The sequence below is a fragment of the Amblyomma mixtum genome, chromosome 8 (genome assembly GCF_055824585.1).
Source record: "Amblyomma mixtum isolate Tamu chromosome 8, ASM5582458v1, whole genome shotgun sequence".
Taxonomy (NCBI): domain Eukaryota; kingdom Metazoa; phylum Arthropoda; class Arachnida; order Ixodida; family Ixodidae; genus Amblyomma; species Amblyomma mixtum.
Window position 1 is genome coordinate 128,956,020 of NC_143019.1, and position 18,661 is coordinate 128,974,680.

An 18,661-nucleotide genomic window follows, 5' to 3' on the forward strand; every position below is an offset into this window, starting at 1 on the left:
ACGGAAATTGACTGCGCTGATTACGAAGACTCGGGCCACATTTTATCGATAAGTTTTCTTGATAACAGGTTCCACAGAAAGAGCTGTAAAGGAAAAGAGCAGAAGCAATATTGTCGTAATATTATCCTCTGTGTTCGAAATCCCACGCGCCAGGCACGCTTTGATCCATGAGCAAGATGACAGCCTGATAATGGGCGGGCGTTTTGGGGCGTAAACTACTTGCCTTTTTATCGCTCCTCTTGCGACAACGCAAAATTCGCCTCTGGTGATGATTACAATGAACCTTACCTATAAGCATCGGCCGCCTGATCAAACAAAAGGCACTGTGAATAGGCAGCAATAAGCTGAAGCTTTCGCGACGGATTTCTGTATTACAGGCTGTAGTAATACATCCCTAAAAAATTGAGGCTCCGGGCGAGGGGCGCTCACTGAATATTGGAATCTGAAATGTTGCATATCACAAAATGGCCGTAATATTTTTGCAGGAAATTATCGCGAGATAACTGAATTTTCGAAAAAAAAATAAAACTTCGAGGTTTTTTTTAAATATTAATTGTGCGACCCACGTCGCAAGCAATTCAAGCATTCCTGGTCAAAGTATTGCTACTGCACCATTTTTTCGCGTTGAGGCGACGCTTATCACGCAGGGGCAGGATTTTGAGTACAAATTTCACGTCCACCAGCATTAGTCTTCATTTGATACTGTTTTATGCGAAAGGTCAGCATCAAATCTAAGTTACCATTATGGTATCTACTACTTGAAGCATACGGCTGTACTCGAATACCTATGGTACAGCAATTCTTAGAGGAGGTCACCCTGTGTAAGATCAAGAAAAGCCTGTACATCTGAAATAGTTTATTCTGCTCTGGATAATTGGGCAGTATTTTCTGGCGCAGTATGTCCATTTCTGAATCATTCCCTGATGCACTACACAAACTGCTTGGAGAATAGGTTGGTTAGCATATTGCCTTCAAAATGGGACGTGTCACTTTTTTGGAAGAACCACCTGTAAGCACAGAACACTCTGAACTTCAGTACGTTCCATTAGAATCATCTGTACGACAAATAATTTGCGTGAACTTACTTTTCTGAAACGGTTGGGGCTGCCTTTTATTTCATAAGAAATATTGGGAGGAGTTTTTTGTTCTGAGGTTCATGAAAGGCTTCCAAGCTGAAAAATAAACGAATTCTAATATGATGAAGGTATTTTCTTGCGTGACATTTATTTTCTTGAGTCCCGACGCGGTGACTGAGTGGTTATGGCACTCGGCTGCAGACCCAAAAGAGGCGGGTTCGATACTGGCCATAGCGCCTAATTGCGATGGAGGCAAAATCCTAGATGCCAGTTTACTGCGCGATGTCAGTGCAGGTTAATGAACCCAGGTAGTCGAAACTTCCGGCGACCTTCACTACCGCCTCCTTCATAGCCTGAGACGCTTTGGCCCGTTAAACCACCATAAACCTAAACATAATGTATTTTGTTGAGGATCATGTGTTGGAGGCACGAGAACAAACTTTCTGAACTTGTAAATTGATCTTTTGAAATTCTCAGCGTATCTCTTAACCTGCTGCACCTGTTTGTTCTCAATACAAGAGGCGTGTCGATTTTACTCCGAAAGCGTTCAGCAAGAAACAGTTAGCTTCTTTACATGAACTCGATATAGTCGAGCCGAGTTTGCTTGTAGGGTAAAAAACCAGTTGTCGGGTTAATGTAAACGCTGTCGGGTAAAGTAAAATAAGCGTCAGAGCGAGTCGCGTTAACACGCCTGCAGGGGGCAGGTTAACTCGCTTGAGCCGCCTTTCTAAAAACCTCGAAGCTAGGTTCCGCTGCAATGCTTAAGCGCTTGAGCCGCGTTCATGTAGACACCAAGCGGGGCGAATGAGGGGCGATTCACCTAACCCGACACTGACTCTACCTGGTCCTGCCGATTTCATGCAAACAGGGTAACTGTCGCTGAATAGTGCACACATTTGGTAATTTTATTGAAAGCTCGTTTCATTGAAAAGTTGAACAAAAATAAGAAGTAACTATCAAAATGTAAAAAGTTCAACCAAAATACAGCATTAGTTAGCGGTAAAAGCACACCACGGTAAAAGCACATCATGCGTAATTACGGAAACTCGGCTAATTAGCGGCCAGATTAGGACATGGTAATTGCATTCTGCTTTTTTTTTCTCCCGTGGCTTCAATAGCTTCGAAGGCTGATTTGCTGGTTTGCGCATAACTTCACTAAAATCCTCACAACGCATAATCCAAGCAGCAGCTGAAGTTTCTCATCTTTCTTTTGCTTCGGCGACCATAATGCAGTTGTTGTTGAGAAGCAGGGTACAAAAACTTTACGTCAGAGTGCGTGCTTAGACTGCTTACAAAACTAGCTTTCTTGCGTGCCCCTTATTGCTGCACGTCAATAGGCAGTTATTGTGGGAATCAGTAGTATACTGCAGTCACTACGCGCAGTACATTGAAAGAGTTCGCGGGTAATGCAGTCGAAAGTCAAGAGGTATCGTCCTGCTCAGTTCGGAACGAATTTTACCGTGAGTCCCCCCGCTAGCGCCCTGTTCTATTAAGTTGGATGTTTTCGCCTGTTTAAGATGACATGTTTTAAACGTTGCACGCCTCCAATTCGTTTAAACACCGCTGGTGTGAATTTAGCTACCCAGCAAAATGCAAATATACCTATTTGCCATTTTTCACTGAAGTTCATTATCGGGCACTTTCAGGCGGCGATTACACCTCGATCTTCAACGAGGCGAGAAAAATACCGCCTCACTCCGCCTCCGTGTCTTCGGGAGGCGCTCGCGCTTAATCGGACCGCCTACTGAACGCACACCGATCCTTGCGCATCGTGGAACGGTTGCCGGCATCCGAGACTAGCGGATGAATCACTATGACAAACGTTTTGAAAGGCCTCTCGAACGTTGTTCGTAGCTCAAGGGTGACAGCCGCAAAAACGAGGTTTGTTGAATACGTGGAGCACCTGTAGGGACACAGCAAGAAAACGCGCAAGGCAATAAAACCACAATGTCCGCGCAAAGATGCACAGAAACGAACGAAGCCTGAAAAAAATCTGCAGAGAACACAAATGCCGCAGAGTACTCGTAGAGTATAGCGCACGTCTCGACACAGCTTCAAAGTTTCTCATGTTACAATTAATTGATGATGTGTCGGTTGCACCAAAGATATCGTTTTCTTTTTTTTTGGAGCGAGAAATACCTTATCCTGGAATTTTGCTCTCAGGATTACACATTTATAAATTATGTAATATAGATTGAAATTGTGGATCATCTTTCTTAAGGTCTAATATATTGACGTATTGCAGAAAACAATTTCCTGCTTCTTTTTGTAAAAGAAAATGTACACAATTTTTCTCATTACGGACATAAAGGTGGTGCCACATTGGACAAGTGTACGACCTCTTTTGAACAGTAGATAACAGAGGCGTAGTTTTTGTCTAGATTTGTGCCGCCAGTGTGTATACGTCAGTTCCTTTGCCGTTTTCGCAAGAAACAGGTCGGCCGATAAGATTAGTTCACTTGTATTGCACATGCAATTGATCCGGTCGTCTGTCTCCCAACCGCTTTGCCTAAGATAACTGTTCTGGACATCTCAGGGCCATATTGTTCTCGACAATATAAAGACCGGACAGGCCGTAGCGCTACATTTAGTTTCGTCGGTGCCTTTTCAATATGAAGGCCTACTTGCTCCTAGCTCTCATCGGCGCCGCTTGTGGTAAGCCTCTTTAAGACACTTTTTCACTTTTTCAATATTTTTTGTGCAGGATGGTTATGGAATTTGATAAGCTAGCGTTTCGACTCGAAGTGTGCAACTCTCAACCTTAGAAATGCCTTTATACATTATGCTCACTAAGGGGGAGCGACCTCCTTTGGAAACGCCGTTTCTATGAGCTTCAAGTGCATTCTTATAGACCACAGACGCCCGAAAATGCTCTCAGCACGCGGCAGCAACGGAAGTGCCTGACGTGTACAAAGGAAAACAGCAGGAAATTTCACGCCGAGCTTACAGGAGGTATTCAGAGGCTGGGATTGAGAGAAACGTGCGTAAAATTTCATAAAGAACATTGTACTCTGTCCTGATATCCTGATGACGTTGTCTTGATACGTAACTTAGAGGACGAATCACAGAGCATGACTGAGGAAATTAACACGCAAATAAGGTAATCCTCAACAGTCTGAAGAGCATACAACAGTACATTACAAACAGCAAGGCAGTGTGTCTGATAAGTGAGTAAAACCGAGCCTACTTATAACAAACTAACGGTCACATGGATTAGGTTCTCTGCATCTGAAGTTCATAGTGACTGGACTGCTAGGGTTAAAGGCAAAATTAGAGTCATTCAAAGGAGGCCTAAACTGACCGAAAAAAATGCACTGTCCGCTTCTCCTTCTCCAAACCACGCTCGGTTATTGGGCTTTCGAAGCTTTTCAAAAGAGGTTAGTTGGTCCTTAGCGATACCCTCGCTGGCCACAAAATTCATTATAACAGAGCGTTAATTTAAATTGCGGACGATACAATTGATCTCGACCGTACACCTCTTTGGCAAGTACTCACCGGAGGAGATCCAGAACCTGCAAGTGAAATTACTACGAGAAAAATAACCGTGCGGATAGCATACGGCAGGTACTTACAGGTTAGGAACATTAGATTACTAACATCCACATCTATAAAAGTACAGAAGGTAAATTATTCTATGTTTTCTCTACAGCAAGAGAGACGAGCAGTGTACGGAAGACGCTTGAAATTGTGAGGAAAGCATTTCTTCAGATGGAAATAAATGCTAGATAATGTTATTCTTACTAAAATACAGAAGATACAATAAACAGAGGTAAGGCTTGTAATGAGAAACAAATATGATCAATGGCCCCTTAGGTTAGCAGATTTTACTGCAAGGAACGGTAACAGGGAGAATGTGCAGTCGAACAATTAGGTTGGCAGAAAAAGGCAAAATGGCGAGGATAACGTGGCTGCAACTGGTGCCGAGCAAGGTTATTTGGAGATTTAAGGGAGCGACTTTTGTAGTGCGGTGGACTCAACGGATATCATTTTTATGACGAAAGGACATCTGTGGCCACAGAGCGCCATGGCACGAAGTATACTTGTCCCCTCAAGGTGGTGTCAGACTGATTTCCCAATCATTTTATCTTAAACAGGACAAGCGCTAGTCTAGGAGAAAGCTTGTGCCCATTTCATCAACTCTGTGTGCCCTGCGACTGTCTGTATAGAACTCGAGACCTCCCGACATGAGAGGCGGACGATCAAACTACTGGGCCACCACTGCAGTTGGAAACAACTGAGCTGATAGTTTGACTATCTGGGGATATAAACATATAAATGAGAAGTTAACAATTTCCTCGAGCGGCTTCCACGCTACGCATTTTGTTTATTCCCTCTAGGCGGCGAATAATTACAAGATGATCTCAGCTTTTTTGCTGAAGCCACTTGTGCGGCAGCTGTACGGCACCGAAAATGAGTTTCCCAGGTCATAAAAAAAATTCTTGCATTGATCAGTGTCCAGCGACTGGCAGGCCAGAGGAAGATCAAAACCATAACTTTCTTACGAAGACTTTGCAAAATTCGTAAGTGTCAAAATGTCCTCCGCCAAATAAGAAACCACAATTCTGAGCAATGAAAAAGAAATTCGAGCTGTACAGTACTACTACGCTTCTTTTTGTTCTCGAATACTATGCCTGTCGAAGGTTGCTGTCAGCAAGTTTATAAAGGTGAAATTATGTAAGTGTGAGTGCAAACCAGAGAAGCTTAGGCAAGGCACTGTTTGGTTAAAAAACGTCGATGATATTCATTTGATGCCGCCCATAAGAACTGTTGTGTTCGGCTATGCTTTCTTGTTATGCCTACCTTTCAGCTTTCGATTTATGTGCACTGTTACAACGTTGCGGATTAAAACGACGTGCGCTGGCGATTCTGACGTTTCTTTATTCTATCTCAAAAGGCCAGGCTTTAACCTATTTGAAAATTATAGAAAGACGCTGAAGAGAATGCTCTTTAATTTCACGGCGAGAAAATTGATTTTAGAATCGTCCCACCACTGAACAAAATGTTTTGGCGTAAATTGAATTGAAATAAATGCCAGTGCTTTTTCGGTTTTTTTTGCCTTTTTTGTTAGGAAAGATCCATTTGCGGTGAATGTGGTAGCTTGGTGATTAGAATGCGGCACTTTGTACATAGAGGCAAATCTCTGTTGCTTCTCATAGTTACCTAAAACAGACTCGGCAGCAGAAAAAGCTCGATCTTCGCAAGGATTTCAAGGTTTTATAAAATCATTTAGGTCTGGATATGTCGCGGCTCGAGGCAAGCTTTTGATATTCAGTAACACGTTCTGCTGGTCGAGTTGGTTCATCTTGGTAATGTAAAAGCTTTTAGCGCAAAACGACTAAGAAAGGACGGGGACGGAACACAGACACAAAGGAGCGCTACTCTCAACTAAATTTATTGCCAGAGGAAACAGTCATTTTATACACTGGTTCCAGTACAGAATCTGCTCACATTCCGAAGACTACGTACATGCGCACACGCCTGGCGAAGCTGTCGATCACACATCTTGCAAGATAATCCTATCTAATAATTTGTACTCGTCAGAGTACAACTTCACAGAGGGGCTGCTGACACACAGAGATCCCTTCTTCCTGATGTGGGACACCCTTGTCAACACCTGAGAAGCCTCGTCATTGCCTCTTCCGATAACCCATGTATCTTTTAGCAATGGCACGCATGTCCCTGCCCTATCACAGGATCTACAATGAACAGCCAAGTTTGTTCCGGTCCCCTGCTCAAGGCATCTTTCGTGTTCCCGCCAGCGCATATTCAAACAACGTCCAGATTGGCCAATATACACTCTTCCACAACTGAGGGGTATCTCATAGACAATTCCAGCATTGCAACCAACATATCTGATTTGGTGCTTCGTTAGGCATCCCTTATTTCTCTTCTCACCATTCACTCTAGGGCACAGGCTTTTCAGCTTGCAGGGCGCTGAAAAAACAACTGGAATGTCATATTTGTTGGCCACTTTTTTTAAGTTGTGGGCCACGCGGTGGGAGTATGGTACCACTTGAGGCCTTTTCAATCTTGCCCTTTCGTTCCCTTCCTTATCTGCTACATCCACCGCTGGTTTCCTCTTAGATTTTTGCAACATCGTCTCAGCCACAGCTGTTAAAAAGGTTAAAGGAAAGCCCGCTGATATCAGCCTCGAAAACTGTGAATCGAAGTTTTCCTGAAGAACATGACAACATGACTTATTAATAGCTTGTAGTAAGCGCATGGTGCAACAGCCCTTTTTACCGTCTTGGACTGAGCATAATCATATGGCATAATTTCTTTTTGGGCACGAGGCTTATAGCACCAGCAAACTAAACCATCTCGAAGAGAGATCTGAAGGTCCAGGAACTGCAACTTGTTATCCTTCGGAACCTCATGCGTAAAATTTAACCCTCTTCCAAAGTGTTTGAAGCTGTTTAAAACTTCCGCCACAGTGTCGTGGTAGGTCAAGGAGTCACATTTGTTCAAAACCACTAGGAAATCGTCGACATATCTAAATACTTTGATTACTTTGTTCCGGTTAGGATAGATAGGATTATCTTACAAGATGTGTGATCGACAGCGTCGCCTGGCGTGTGCGCATGTACGCAGTCTTCGGAATGTGAGCAGATTCTGTACTGGAACCAGTGTATAAATCGACTGTTTACTCTGGCAATAAATTTAGTTGAGAGTAGCGCTCCTTTGTGTCTGTGTTCTATCCAGTCCTTTCTTAGTCGTTTTGCGCTAAAAGCCTTTACATTTCCAAGCTTTTGATAATCGCCATCAATGCGTCCTCTATTCATTAATTTATCAACCGGCTCACAGTGCATGGTGCTAAATTCTCCTTTCTAAATCCCTCCACTGCATCCACCGCTCATCTTCCCCGTGCTAACCTAAGTCTCCATAAGGATTTTTTGCAAAGATGTTTAGCATTGACAACGAAATGCAATGCTTCAAGTGCCTTCTCGCCAGTTAAGGACTCATAATAACCTTTCTTGAGTGTTTGCAAGTACTGAGTCTCCATTGTGCAACATAAATTCACCCTGTGACTGGTTTCTCTCAAAAGCATAATGTTAACTAGTTCGCCGTTAACTAATATCTGATAAGCAACTTTTAACTGATACAGCAATTAAAGATCTGTAGCTGGTCGTTAGTAACAGTCGTATCAGTTTTTATAATTTCTAAAACGCAAATATCCTCTGCACTGTGGCTCGGTATAATTTGGCTATTTCGACCGGTTGCGTGTACTGAAGCGGTTTCTTTGCCGGCGTGCTTTTCGGAAGCTCGTCTGTTTGGCATGGCGTAACGAAAATTTGTTGGGCCACATCGCCGAGAACAACTGCGTTTCTGCCTAAATGTGATAGTTGATAAAGGTGCCCAAAGTTTACCTAAAGGTGATAGTAAAATAAGTTATCGGAAATTACTTAACCGCCAAGTAGTCAACTTCTTTCTCCTGTTTTCTTATGTCCGCCGACGCTGGTGTTATTCTGCCCCTCAGGGATGAGTGTACTGTGAACGGCACGTCTACATGCCATCCAAAGGAAACGCGACGGAAATAGCTTGGGGCCAATGCGCCTAGGCTACTCTACAGGAGCCACCTGAAACAACCAGTTACAGAAAAGAAATCATATGCTGGATCTGAAATCATATTTTGTCGAGGCACCTTGGAAACAGGACACGTGGTTTCTGTAAATTGACGGCTTCACGTGTTTTTATAGATATAATGTGACTTTAAAAGCATTATTGGCAATCTACCCAATTTATGAAGTATAAAGTTATATTTTCGGGTCCCACAACTTCGTTATAGCTCTTTATTCTGCCCCACTACATAACTATGATCTTTTAGTATGGAAGCACTGCTTCCCGGGGTTTAACCGGCTCACCGAGTTTATGTGAAGCTTCACCTGGATGATGACCGTGACGAAACTACAAATAAATAAATAAATAAATAAATAAATAAATAAATAAATAAATAAATAAATAAATAAATAAATAAATAAATAAATAAATAAATAAATAAATAAATAAATAAATAAATAAATAAATAAATGCGAACACGAACGCATCAGCTTCTCTGGACCCTGCACGAGAGCACTACGCTTTCGCCCCAGTCGATCGCGTTAAACTGCAACAAATTCTCGCTCTGGGCATTGCACGTCGTCGTCTTCATGAAGTAATACTGTCGAACTAATACACACCCTGCGGCACGGTTCATTTCACATAGTCTTCTTAATCAACTAATACTACTATCGTACTAATATACATATTATTAGTAACAAAGTGATACTCTCGCCCTTTGAATTTTGCATTGCCGTCTTTGTCAAACTAATGTTGTTGCCAGGCGTGCCGACGACCCAGAAAAGCAAACCTATGAGCCAAGCATGCTATACACATGCTTTTACACGTTTACTCGGTTTAAGCACGTTAAAACTCTACCACTCTTTACTTTTCCCTCTGCAGCGGCTACAAACTTTCAGAAACAGTGCGCTCCAAAAGCGAAAGTTGGGCTCTGCAAGGCTAAGCTTCCAAGGTGGTGGTTCAATGCGGAATCTGGCAAGTGCGAGCCCTTCTACTACGGAGGCTGCGGAGGCAACGAGAACAGATACCTCTCCAAGGAGGAGTGCGAAAAGACATGCGCTCCACGGACACGTGAGTTTCTGACCCGTGAATGCTCAGATTTGTAAGGCATGGCGCTAATTTAAAGGCGTGATAGGTAGGACCACGTTATAGGATGCACTTGAATAGCTTAGGTAACTTCTTATATCAAGCAAGTAAGGGAAACTTATAGGCACTAAAGCATGTTTGATGGTTGTGCTGACTTACTATCTATCACAATTCAGCCTATTTGGTTTTATATGTGCTAAAGAACTATTCACGGAAAACATTTTTAATCGTGGACTAGATAATGTCTCATATATAAAGCTGCTCAAGCGCAAAAAATCAAATAACGCAGTATCCCTATCTACCAAAACTGGACATAGTTGGGCAGTTTTTTCTGACCCTGAAGAAAATTTTTTTCTTTTGTTTTCTACCAATTTTGCTGCAACTGACGACATATACTAATTTCCACGCCCTACAGGCAAACGATTCCAGCCTCGGTGATATATTCTCCTCATTTTCAAACCAAGAATTATTCAAGTGAAAGGACGGGTACAACTTGCTCTCATTCAGCACGTTAAAGCGAAATTTCGAAAAAATTCCAAAGCGAAATTTTTTCGTTTAAGATTAATGGCAGCCCTTGTGTCCTTCTCGAACATTAGGAAAGCTATGCATAGCAAGTAGTTGCTTACCATCACGCACTTCCTCTTTGGTTTTCACGTTCTCACCATCAGAAATGAGCGCGGAAGTAGTTGCACGCAAGGCTGGTCACTGAGCAGGTTATCTGGTGCTTGGAAGTTTGAAATTTCTCGCTACAACATCCGCACGCGTCACAAAATATAAAGTAGCTTTGCTCATTGAATAAGGCGTGTTACGAAGCGTTGAACTTTGAGTTCTAAACTAGATTTCATTGTAAAATTAAAAAGGATAACCTCATCTTACAGCTGTATATACACGGATACAACTTTTACTCCAAAACCATGCTCAGAGGTTAAACGTCCGCCGTCGCTAAAGTGTTTATCTACGGCACAGAAGTATATAACCGTTCGCTTCTTGGCTACATTATACATTACTGCAACCTCTTGTACAAGGTGTAATGTCAACAAAGCTTTCACTTCCTTGCGACGGGTAATATCAGAGTGACTTAACAACGCTAAATAGAATTTGCTTATCTTCGCAGGTGGGCTTACAAATAAGTCTGTCGTCACTGAAGTCAAATAATTGTAAAATATTTATTGCAGTTCCCACTGAAACTATCCATGCTATTTAAAATTGAATTCAGGTTAACGGCTACTTCAGAGAGGAGTCAAAAATATTTTGGGCTAGCACTTCAAAATTGCTTTCAAAATTGATAATCGTTACAAAGAAGTTTGATAACATTGCTCTTCTGTCCAAGATTGAAACTTAATGAAGAACTTAACACGCGAAGGGATGAGAAGGCATCAGGCTGAGTTTGACAAATTGCCTGTAACAAAATTTTGCCGACGTGTTTCGTGCTTGTTTGCTCGATTACTATCTTTATTACCTTGGGAGTATTAAGTACCACGAGTAAACCTGACATTCAGATTAGCCAGGGGAATGACTTAAGGAACTGCTGATATTGCGCTGACACTTTTTTCCGATCCTAGCTCCAAACGTTACTCCAGGTTTTCTCCAAGGAGGCAACCACAGTAACTGTCGTATTCTTTGCAGTGAACCAAACGCCTCTCACAGCAGTCAGCAACAAGAAGGCCAAAATCACTGACAAGAAGGGACGGCTTCCCGGTGAGTGGCTCTCTTGTACCTACAGCTTGACGTGAAAACCTTGAAAAACACTGAACAAGGGTGCTAAGTACAAACTTACTTCTCTTGAACTAACTATTAAATTAAAAGTGATTTTATATATTACCCGTGTTTGGCTGTTTTATTTCCTGGTCAATAGAGTATTTCTCGGATGAGGGCAAAAAATGTTATAGTTCTTTCTGTTTTCTGTGACCCCTATTTATTCCCAGCGCTGCAACAAACGTTTTTTGTTGCTAGTAAGCGCTTGTCGTGTGTTCATGATGTAAAAAATAGCGCAGAGGGAACACACGGGACGGAAAGTAAACGACGCAGACAAGCGCTAACTCGCAACTGAGGTTTATTGCTGACGCGCGCAATATAAGGTAGTCACTTTAAAAACATAAAACAAAAACAACCACAAACGGTCCCTCCTGGAAAGACCAAGTCAGAGGAAAAAATTGAAATTGAAGCATCAGGCGCCACTCATCGCTGTGGAAGATCAGTTAAAAAACCATTATCAAAAAAGGAATTCAATGCAACGCTGAGGCTAAAAAATCGATTTCACAGTCTGCCAAGTTAACAGAGGGCTCACTGATACACGGATTCCGACATTTCCTAATATGGTACGCCTCCATTATCTCGCGTACACGCTGATCTCGATGTCTGAAAAGTATGACAGTACTAGAAAAAATCGGTTTACAAGTTTTCCCCTTCTGCTCTTCTTTTTTGCTACATTCCCGGCAATGCTCAGGAAGATTGCCATAATGATCTTTTAGGGAGTTACGGTGTTCACCAAGCCTAACGTTGAGGCATCGCCCCGTTTGTCCTACATAGACAGCTCCGCAGGACAACGGTAGTTTGTACACTACACCCAAGCTGCAGGGAACAAACGGGGCGCGGTGCCTAACGGTGCATCCGCGCTTTTTTCGCTTATCTCCAACACCTTCTTGCCTGTTCCGTATCTGAGAGCATAAACTGCTCAGCTTGCTTGGCATTGCCGGGAATGTAGCAAAAAAGAAGAGCAGAAGGGGAAAACTTGTAAACCGATTTTTTCTAGTACTGTCATACTTTTCAGACATCGAGATCAGCGTGTACGCGAGATAATGGAGGCGTACCATATTAGGAAATGTCGGAATCCGTGTATCAGTGAGCCCTCTGTTAACTTGGCAGACTGTGAAATCGATTTTTTAGCCTCAGCGTTGCATTGAATTCCTTTTTTGATAATGGTTTTTTAACTGATCTTCCACAGCGATGAGTGGCGCCTGATGCTTCAATTTCAATTTTTTCCTCTGACTTGGTCTTTCCAGGAGGGACTGTTTGTGGTTGTTTTTGTTTTATGTTTTTAAAGTGACTACCTTATATTGCGCGCGTCAGCAATAAACCTCAGTTGCGAGTTAGCGCTTGTCTGCGTCGTTTACTTTCCGTCCCGTGTGTTCCCTGTGCGCTATTTTTTACATCATGAACGTTATCCAACTTGCCCAACTTTCCGCCTTGTCGTGTGTGTTCTTTTCTTTTCGTCTCCATCTTGTCGCGCTTTGAAACCATCATGAGAGTATTTCTCAAATGCTTCCCCATATAGCACTTCGACTACTCAACGAGTAACGTTGGCTTTTAAGGCCAATAAAGGTCATTGTGTTATTATGTTATATACGTTATAATAAATGTCTTTTCTAGTCATCGGTACATCAGCAGTTGTAACTAGGCTTTGCAGCTGATGAATATTTATCTCGAAAACAATGTTCACTTTGCGAACCCCGGTTCCGCTTTCAGCAATGGCACAACAATTTCCGCACATTGGGGCATCTGAATTCTGAACCATGGGTATGTTGAGGACTTGTAGCCACCCAAGAAATCAAACTTTTCACAGCGCTAGGATGTCTCACGTAATGAAGAACAAGGTTGGTAATGGGATAAGGAAAAATATATTATGCTAAGCAGCTAGTAGGACCTCCACGCTGATGCAGATGAGCTAGAATGCTGCGGTTACAGTTCGCCAGAAAACACTAGGTTTGCACACAAAATGCTTCGTGATAACACGTGTTCCAGGTGAATGAAATAATCCTACTGTTCCATAGCAAGGCTTAACATCTAAGACTGGAAACATTAAAGAAAAGTTACCAGATGCAGGTTACAAGGTGCTTAATTACAGAATTGCTAACAGTATCGGACACCTCATCAGACTAAAGTAAGTTAAGGTAAAAATTACTTCTTGGACTGTGCACTCAACAAAACTTCAAACTACCGTAGTCGGCCAGGTTGTGGCGAATTGCGCCCTATTATGCCAGCCCGTATACATGATCTTGATACGTTTCTGAAAAGCATTTTTTTTATTTTTTTACAACTCATTGGAGCTTTGTGCGTTTTTAGAGGAGTTAAAGGGTTATAGACAGCCCATTTTGGTGGCATGTTTTCTTCTCTTTAATGATGCGGAAGGCACTACTACGCATGAATCGCCATGTGGTTCTCACTTACGACCGCTGAATACTTTAAAACAGAATTTTTCTTCCATGCTGTTCCAACAGCCGAACGACGGATGTGACGTCAAACAGTGGCTTTGTCACATGAGGCCTCGAAAGCAGTCGATATAATCGCTGCTTCACTGTTTTAATTCACGACAGTTCTGAAGCCAGCCTTCCCAAGAGCCGGAATGGCAACGAATGTGGAAGCAGCTATTATCTCGCAGCTCTTCCATTCCTGATGTGACCTACAACCAGAATTTGACGTCACAGTTTCCATTCGGCTGCTGAAACTGAAACCGAAACAGCAAAAGAAAGAAATTTGATTCTATATTATTTAGCGGCCCTGGGAGAACACCAGGTGGTAATCCATGTAAATAATCACTTATGCATTATTACAAGCAAGAAAATAGCCACGTATACTCGTTTAAGGCGTCTGTAAATATGCATAAAAACATGGTGAACTCCCCACCACTCATAGTTTCCGAGATCAAATAAAAACGTAAATAAGAATATGTGCCAGGCAAGGTGATAAAATCTGTTTGCTGTTGTCCACTGCACGTTTACTACAGATTCAAGGGAGAGTACTGGGAAAAGCGAGATGCATTAGTGAACCCAAAAAACTATTGGTGATCCATTGTATTAATGCGGAAGAAATGCGATACCAATTTTCATTCATTCGGCTATATATTCCAGTTTTTATTCCATTCGAATTATTTTTCGATTCCAATTTTGAGTCTATTGTTTTAGCAATGACTGAAATTCTTACCCTACTCCTATTCAGACTACGCCACGTCGCAAAATCTGCCGCACTATTAGATTACGGCAAGTCCTGATACCACCATCTGCACAGTGGCGTAGCTGTCAAGTGGTCGCCACTGCGCAGATGGTGCTATCAGGGCTCGCCGGAATCTAATAGTGTGGCACATATTGCGTTGTGGCGTAGCCGCTAAGTGGCGTAGCTGTTATGTGCTTAGCCACTGCACAGGCAAGTGCCTATTTTTATTGCACCCATCAGTGAGGCTTGTGAAATCCGTATTGCTCTTCCCGGTCAACGAGAGAGGGAATAGCTCCCACTAGACTCATTTTTGCATACAAAGTTCATCGGGAGACTGTAGACAATGGATTTCTGCCTGCTGTTAGCTCTCACTAATCTCATTTTTGCGTACAAAGTTCTTCGGGAGGCTGTAGACATTGAACTTAGGCCTGCCTGTTGTCTGTGTCATTTTCTTCTTGGTCATTTTCATTCGTCGTCCGGTCACTCTTCTTTGTCCGGGGTCTCCATCTCTGCCCTACAAGTGGAGACGGGGAGTGGGACACGGGCATGAGAAGTGGAGACGGTTTGCAGATGGCAGGGAAAGAAGAAAATTTTCCTAAACGCCACTTAGATCGTTAAAGCGCCACACAGGCGCCAGCGCCGCCAAAGCCCTTTGAAAGTTTCCGTCTTCGTGGCCCTTCTAAAGCTATAAGAAATTACCTAGGAATCGTCTATTTGTACGTGAAAATGCAGGGAAAAGAAAATGCTGCTCGTCATTAAGGGCCTTCAGCTTCGAGATGCACTTAAGTGTGAGCTGCAAGACGATATTCGAGATATAAAAGTAGTTTTCTTTTCTGGGAATGAGATAAGAGTACGTTAGTAGGGTATTGCAAGTCTTAACCAGGTACTGCTTCCCCGTGACCTAGCAACTAGACATCCGGCTAATAAAAAGGTTTGGTTTATGAGGTTTATCGTCCCAAAGCGACTCAGGCTATGAGAGACGCCGTAGTGAAGGGATTCGGAAATTTTGACCACCTGGGGTTCTTGAACGTGCAGTGACATCGCACAGTACACGGGCCTCTAGAATTTCGCCTCCAACAAAATTCGACCGCCGCGGCCGGGATCAAACCAGCGCCTTTCGAGTCAGCAGCCGAGCACGATAACCACTGAGCCAAAAATTCTTAATAATATTTCAGCTCAAATCAAGTGTCGATAAATATGGGCGGGGCATATTTGCGAGGAACTAATGACGTTTTGCCTACTATCGTAAAATAGACTATGGCAATTTAAGTAAAAAGAGGCATGTTGTGGTCAAAAGCCAGTTGGAGTAATCAATAGAAAGAAATGATGAAAAATTGACCACGGCTTTCAACGGAGACGTATAACTTGTGGTAGTTTGGGAGAGTTTCAAATACGATAAAATTGAAAGCCTCATCGACAAGAAATCAGTCAATCAATCAATCAATCAATCAATCAATCAATCAATCAATAAATCAATCAATCAATCAATCAATCAGTTTTATTTTCACCAAAATAAATTATACATGGCGAAAAAGGGGGGTAGGAGAAAAAGCTGCACAATAGCAGCCTGACAAAGCTCCAACCACATTTGCAATAATGACAGCACTGGAACAGTTTAATTTCTGTTCATTTCACAAGGAAAAGAAAAAAAATCACAATGAAAAAGAAAGTATCTAAGAAGAGTCCCTAGTTACACTAATGGTCGCTAACAAACAACTGCATTGTGCCGTTTTTGTTAAGTGCCGTAATGTCTATATCTTGCTTCGCGAAGTCATTGAGTGTGTGGGGGAGAATGTATTCTATGCCTTGGCGGCCATAACTTGTGCGCGTGACAGGAACTTTCCAAGGCAGTTTATGGCGATGAGGGTATACGTATTCTTGTTTGTGGAGATTAGCGAGTGAGACGAGTGTATCTAACTTGCCCTGTATCGCTCTAGTGTAACTTTTCATTAGTTTGCACTTCTATATGTTATCGGCTTTCATGATTTTGTATTTACAGAACAGAGTTTTAGCATGCGCATTGAATGATACATTTTCTATCGCCCGAACAGCTTTTTTTGTAGCAAATGCGTCTTTGGTCGCTTAATCCATAGGATCGGGCGTTAAGTCACTGGACCCGAAGAGACCTCACCAGACCGGAAATGACAACTATAAAATTTGATGTATTTTCATTGCGTCCGTGTCGCTACCTATACACACTTGAGGGTAAACATCTAAGCACCAGCTGGATGACGCAATCAGCAGCTACCCTCTCGGCAGCTACGGCTACCCTCTCGCGAGATGCACACACTGTCGCCTGCACTACCTTCGATAGAACGCATAACTCTCGCCGAACCTTGAGCTGCTGACACACAGCAGCATACACAGCTGTGTGCTCATGCCTTTGGCCCCACCGCTGCCTTGACGGGCCAGCAATTCATTCCCCCGCCAAGCAGCCCTAAATCCGCTCGTCTTCAACTCAAGGTGGGGTCAGACCCATTTCTTAAGAATTTCACCCTAAAGAACCGAGCATAAGGCAAGAAAAAGCTTGCACCCATTGTATCACCGGTGGGTACTCGGCGGAACTCAGGATGCTGAGCATGCGAGGCGGATGCTCATACGACTAGGCCCGTGACGTGTCTCTGTTATGTGATGTGTGCCTTCAAGCCGACAGTGAAGGTATTTGAAGGCGCAGGCTTCTTTCCCTAGCAGTGCCACCATGGGGGGCCCAGCACCAGGCCAGGGCATAGACTGTACCCATTTTGAGAAAACAGATGGGTACCCGGTCGGCAGCGGGAGTCGAACCCACCAACTCATGAAACCAAAGCGGGGGCTCTACCATGAGGCTACCTCGTGGCTTCCAACAGCTTGTAATGCTATCGTACTTCCAACATATAATGTAATTAGATGTCCGTGCATTTTTCCCCGAGCAGACTCAGCTGGTCGGATGATGATGATGATAATCTGGGCGCCTTATTGGAGCTCGGAAATTATCGGTGATAGTTCATATTAGCCATAGTTTTAAGAGAACAGTCATGCCCATAAATTCTGGACAACCGCATTTCTGAATGTCAAATTCTTTATGAACGTAATTTTTCCATGTATCGTAAGATTTTGCTATAATTATCAATATATCCACAGATCTCCACGACGCTAGTGTTTTTGCTATCGTCAAAAACATTCCCCATTGGAATTCTCCTACATCTTACCTGCTCGACTGGAGCAATGGGCAAACTATAAAAGGGAGATTTTCCTGCGCAAAACTGAACCACTCAATATTTCTATAACAGTAAATTGCAATATTCCAGAGTTGCCTCATAATTATAATTGATGTACAAATATTCCGGATTTGAATGACTCGTAAACATTATGCTTCAAGGGTTTCTACTGAGATTTCTCATTGTTTTCTATTTATTGATGCAAGTAAATTTCGAAAATTTTTCCAACTTCCAGGATCCGGCGTCGGTGCATGCACGCAGCCACCGAAGAGTGGTCCTTGCAAAGCGAGTTTCCTCCGGTTCTACTACGACGCCAGCAGCAACACTTGCCGCCCGTTCACCTATGGCGGATGCCACAGCAACGGCAACAACTTCCAAACCCAACGCGACTGCATGAACGCTTGTGGACGTGGAATGCCCGTAGGTCCCAGGCCGCGCTAAGAGGTCGAAGGCTAATTCAGAGTGCTATTCTTTACGATATGCACATTAGGGAAGTGGTAAAAAGCACGGAGAAAATAACAAATGCAGGCGTCTTGCGCCTAAACTTCTATAAATTGTTAATTTTCGCTGCTTTATTCCCCTAGTTCTTAAAATAAAGATAATTTCGGAAGTGGCCTACTGTGTTATTTCATGACTAAGTTTTCGTGTCATTTCCTAAGTTCGGCATGATATGATTTCGGATGATATCGACCAATATTGCGTGTAATCCTCCTCCAGATTTTCATTCTTCATTAACTGCAACGACGACGGTCAGCGCACTGAGTGTCTTGTAAATTCATTCATAACCGCACAAGTTATCACTTAGCGACAATATGG

The 18,661-nt window shown here is 42.9% G+C and overlaps 1 protein-coding gene across 1 annotated transcript; it reads left to right on the forward strand.

The window, feature by feature from the left end:
* The first annotated feature begins 3,613 nt into the window (after positions 1-3,613).
* LOC149334396 (thrombin inhibitor hemalin-like) lies at positions 3,614-18,455 on the forward strand. Its single transcript, XM_089555122.1, has 4 exons — positions 3,614-3,731; positions 9,516-9,704; positions 11,346-11,417; positions 18,081-18,455. The coding sequence occupies exons 1-4, from the start codon at positions 3,689-3,691 to the stop codon at positions 18,284-18,286; spliced, it is 510 nt and encodes a 169-aa protein (XP_089411248.1). The 5' UTR covers positions 3,614-3,688; the 3' UTR covers positions 18,287-18,455.
* Positions 18,456-18,661: the final 206 nt, after the last annotated feature.

Bases quoted from the DNA above. Each gene is read 5' to 3' on its own strand.
- LOC149334396 (XM_089555122.1), top strand. From the start codon at position 3,689: ATGAAGGCCTACTTGCTCCTAGCTCTCATCGGCGCCGCTTGTG. The intron at 3,732-9,515 runs GTAAGCCTCTTT...TTCCCTCTGCAG, and splicing joins TCTCATCGGCGCCGCTTGTG to CGGCTACAAACTTTCAGAAA. The intron at 11,418-18,080 runs GTGAGTGGCTCT...TCCAACTTCCAG, and splicing joins CAAGAAGGGACGGCTTCCCG to GATCCGGCGTCGGTGCATGC.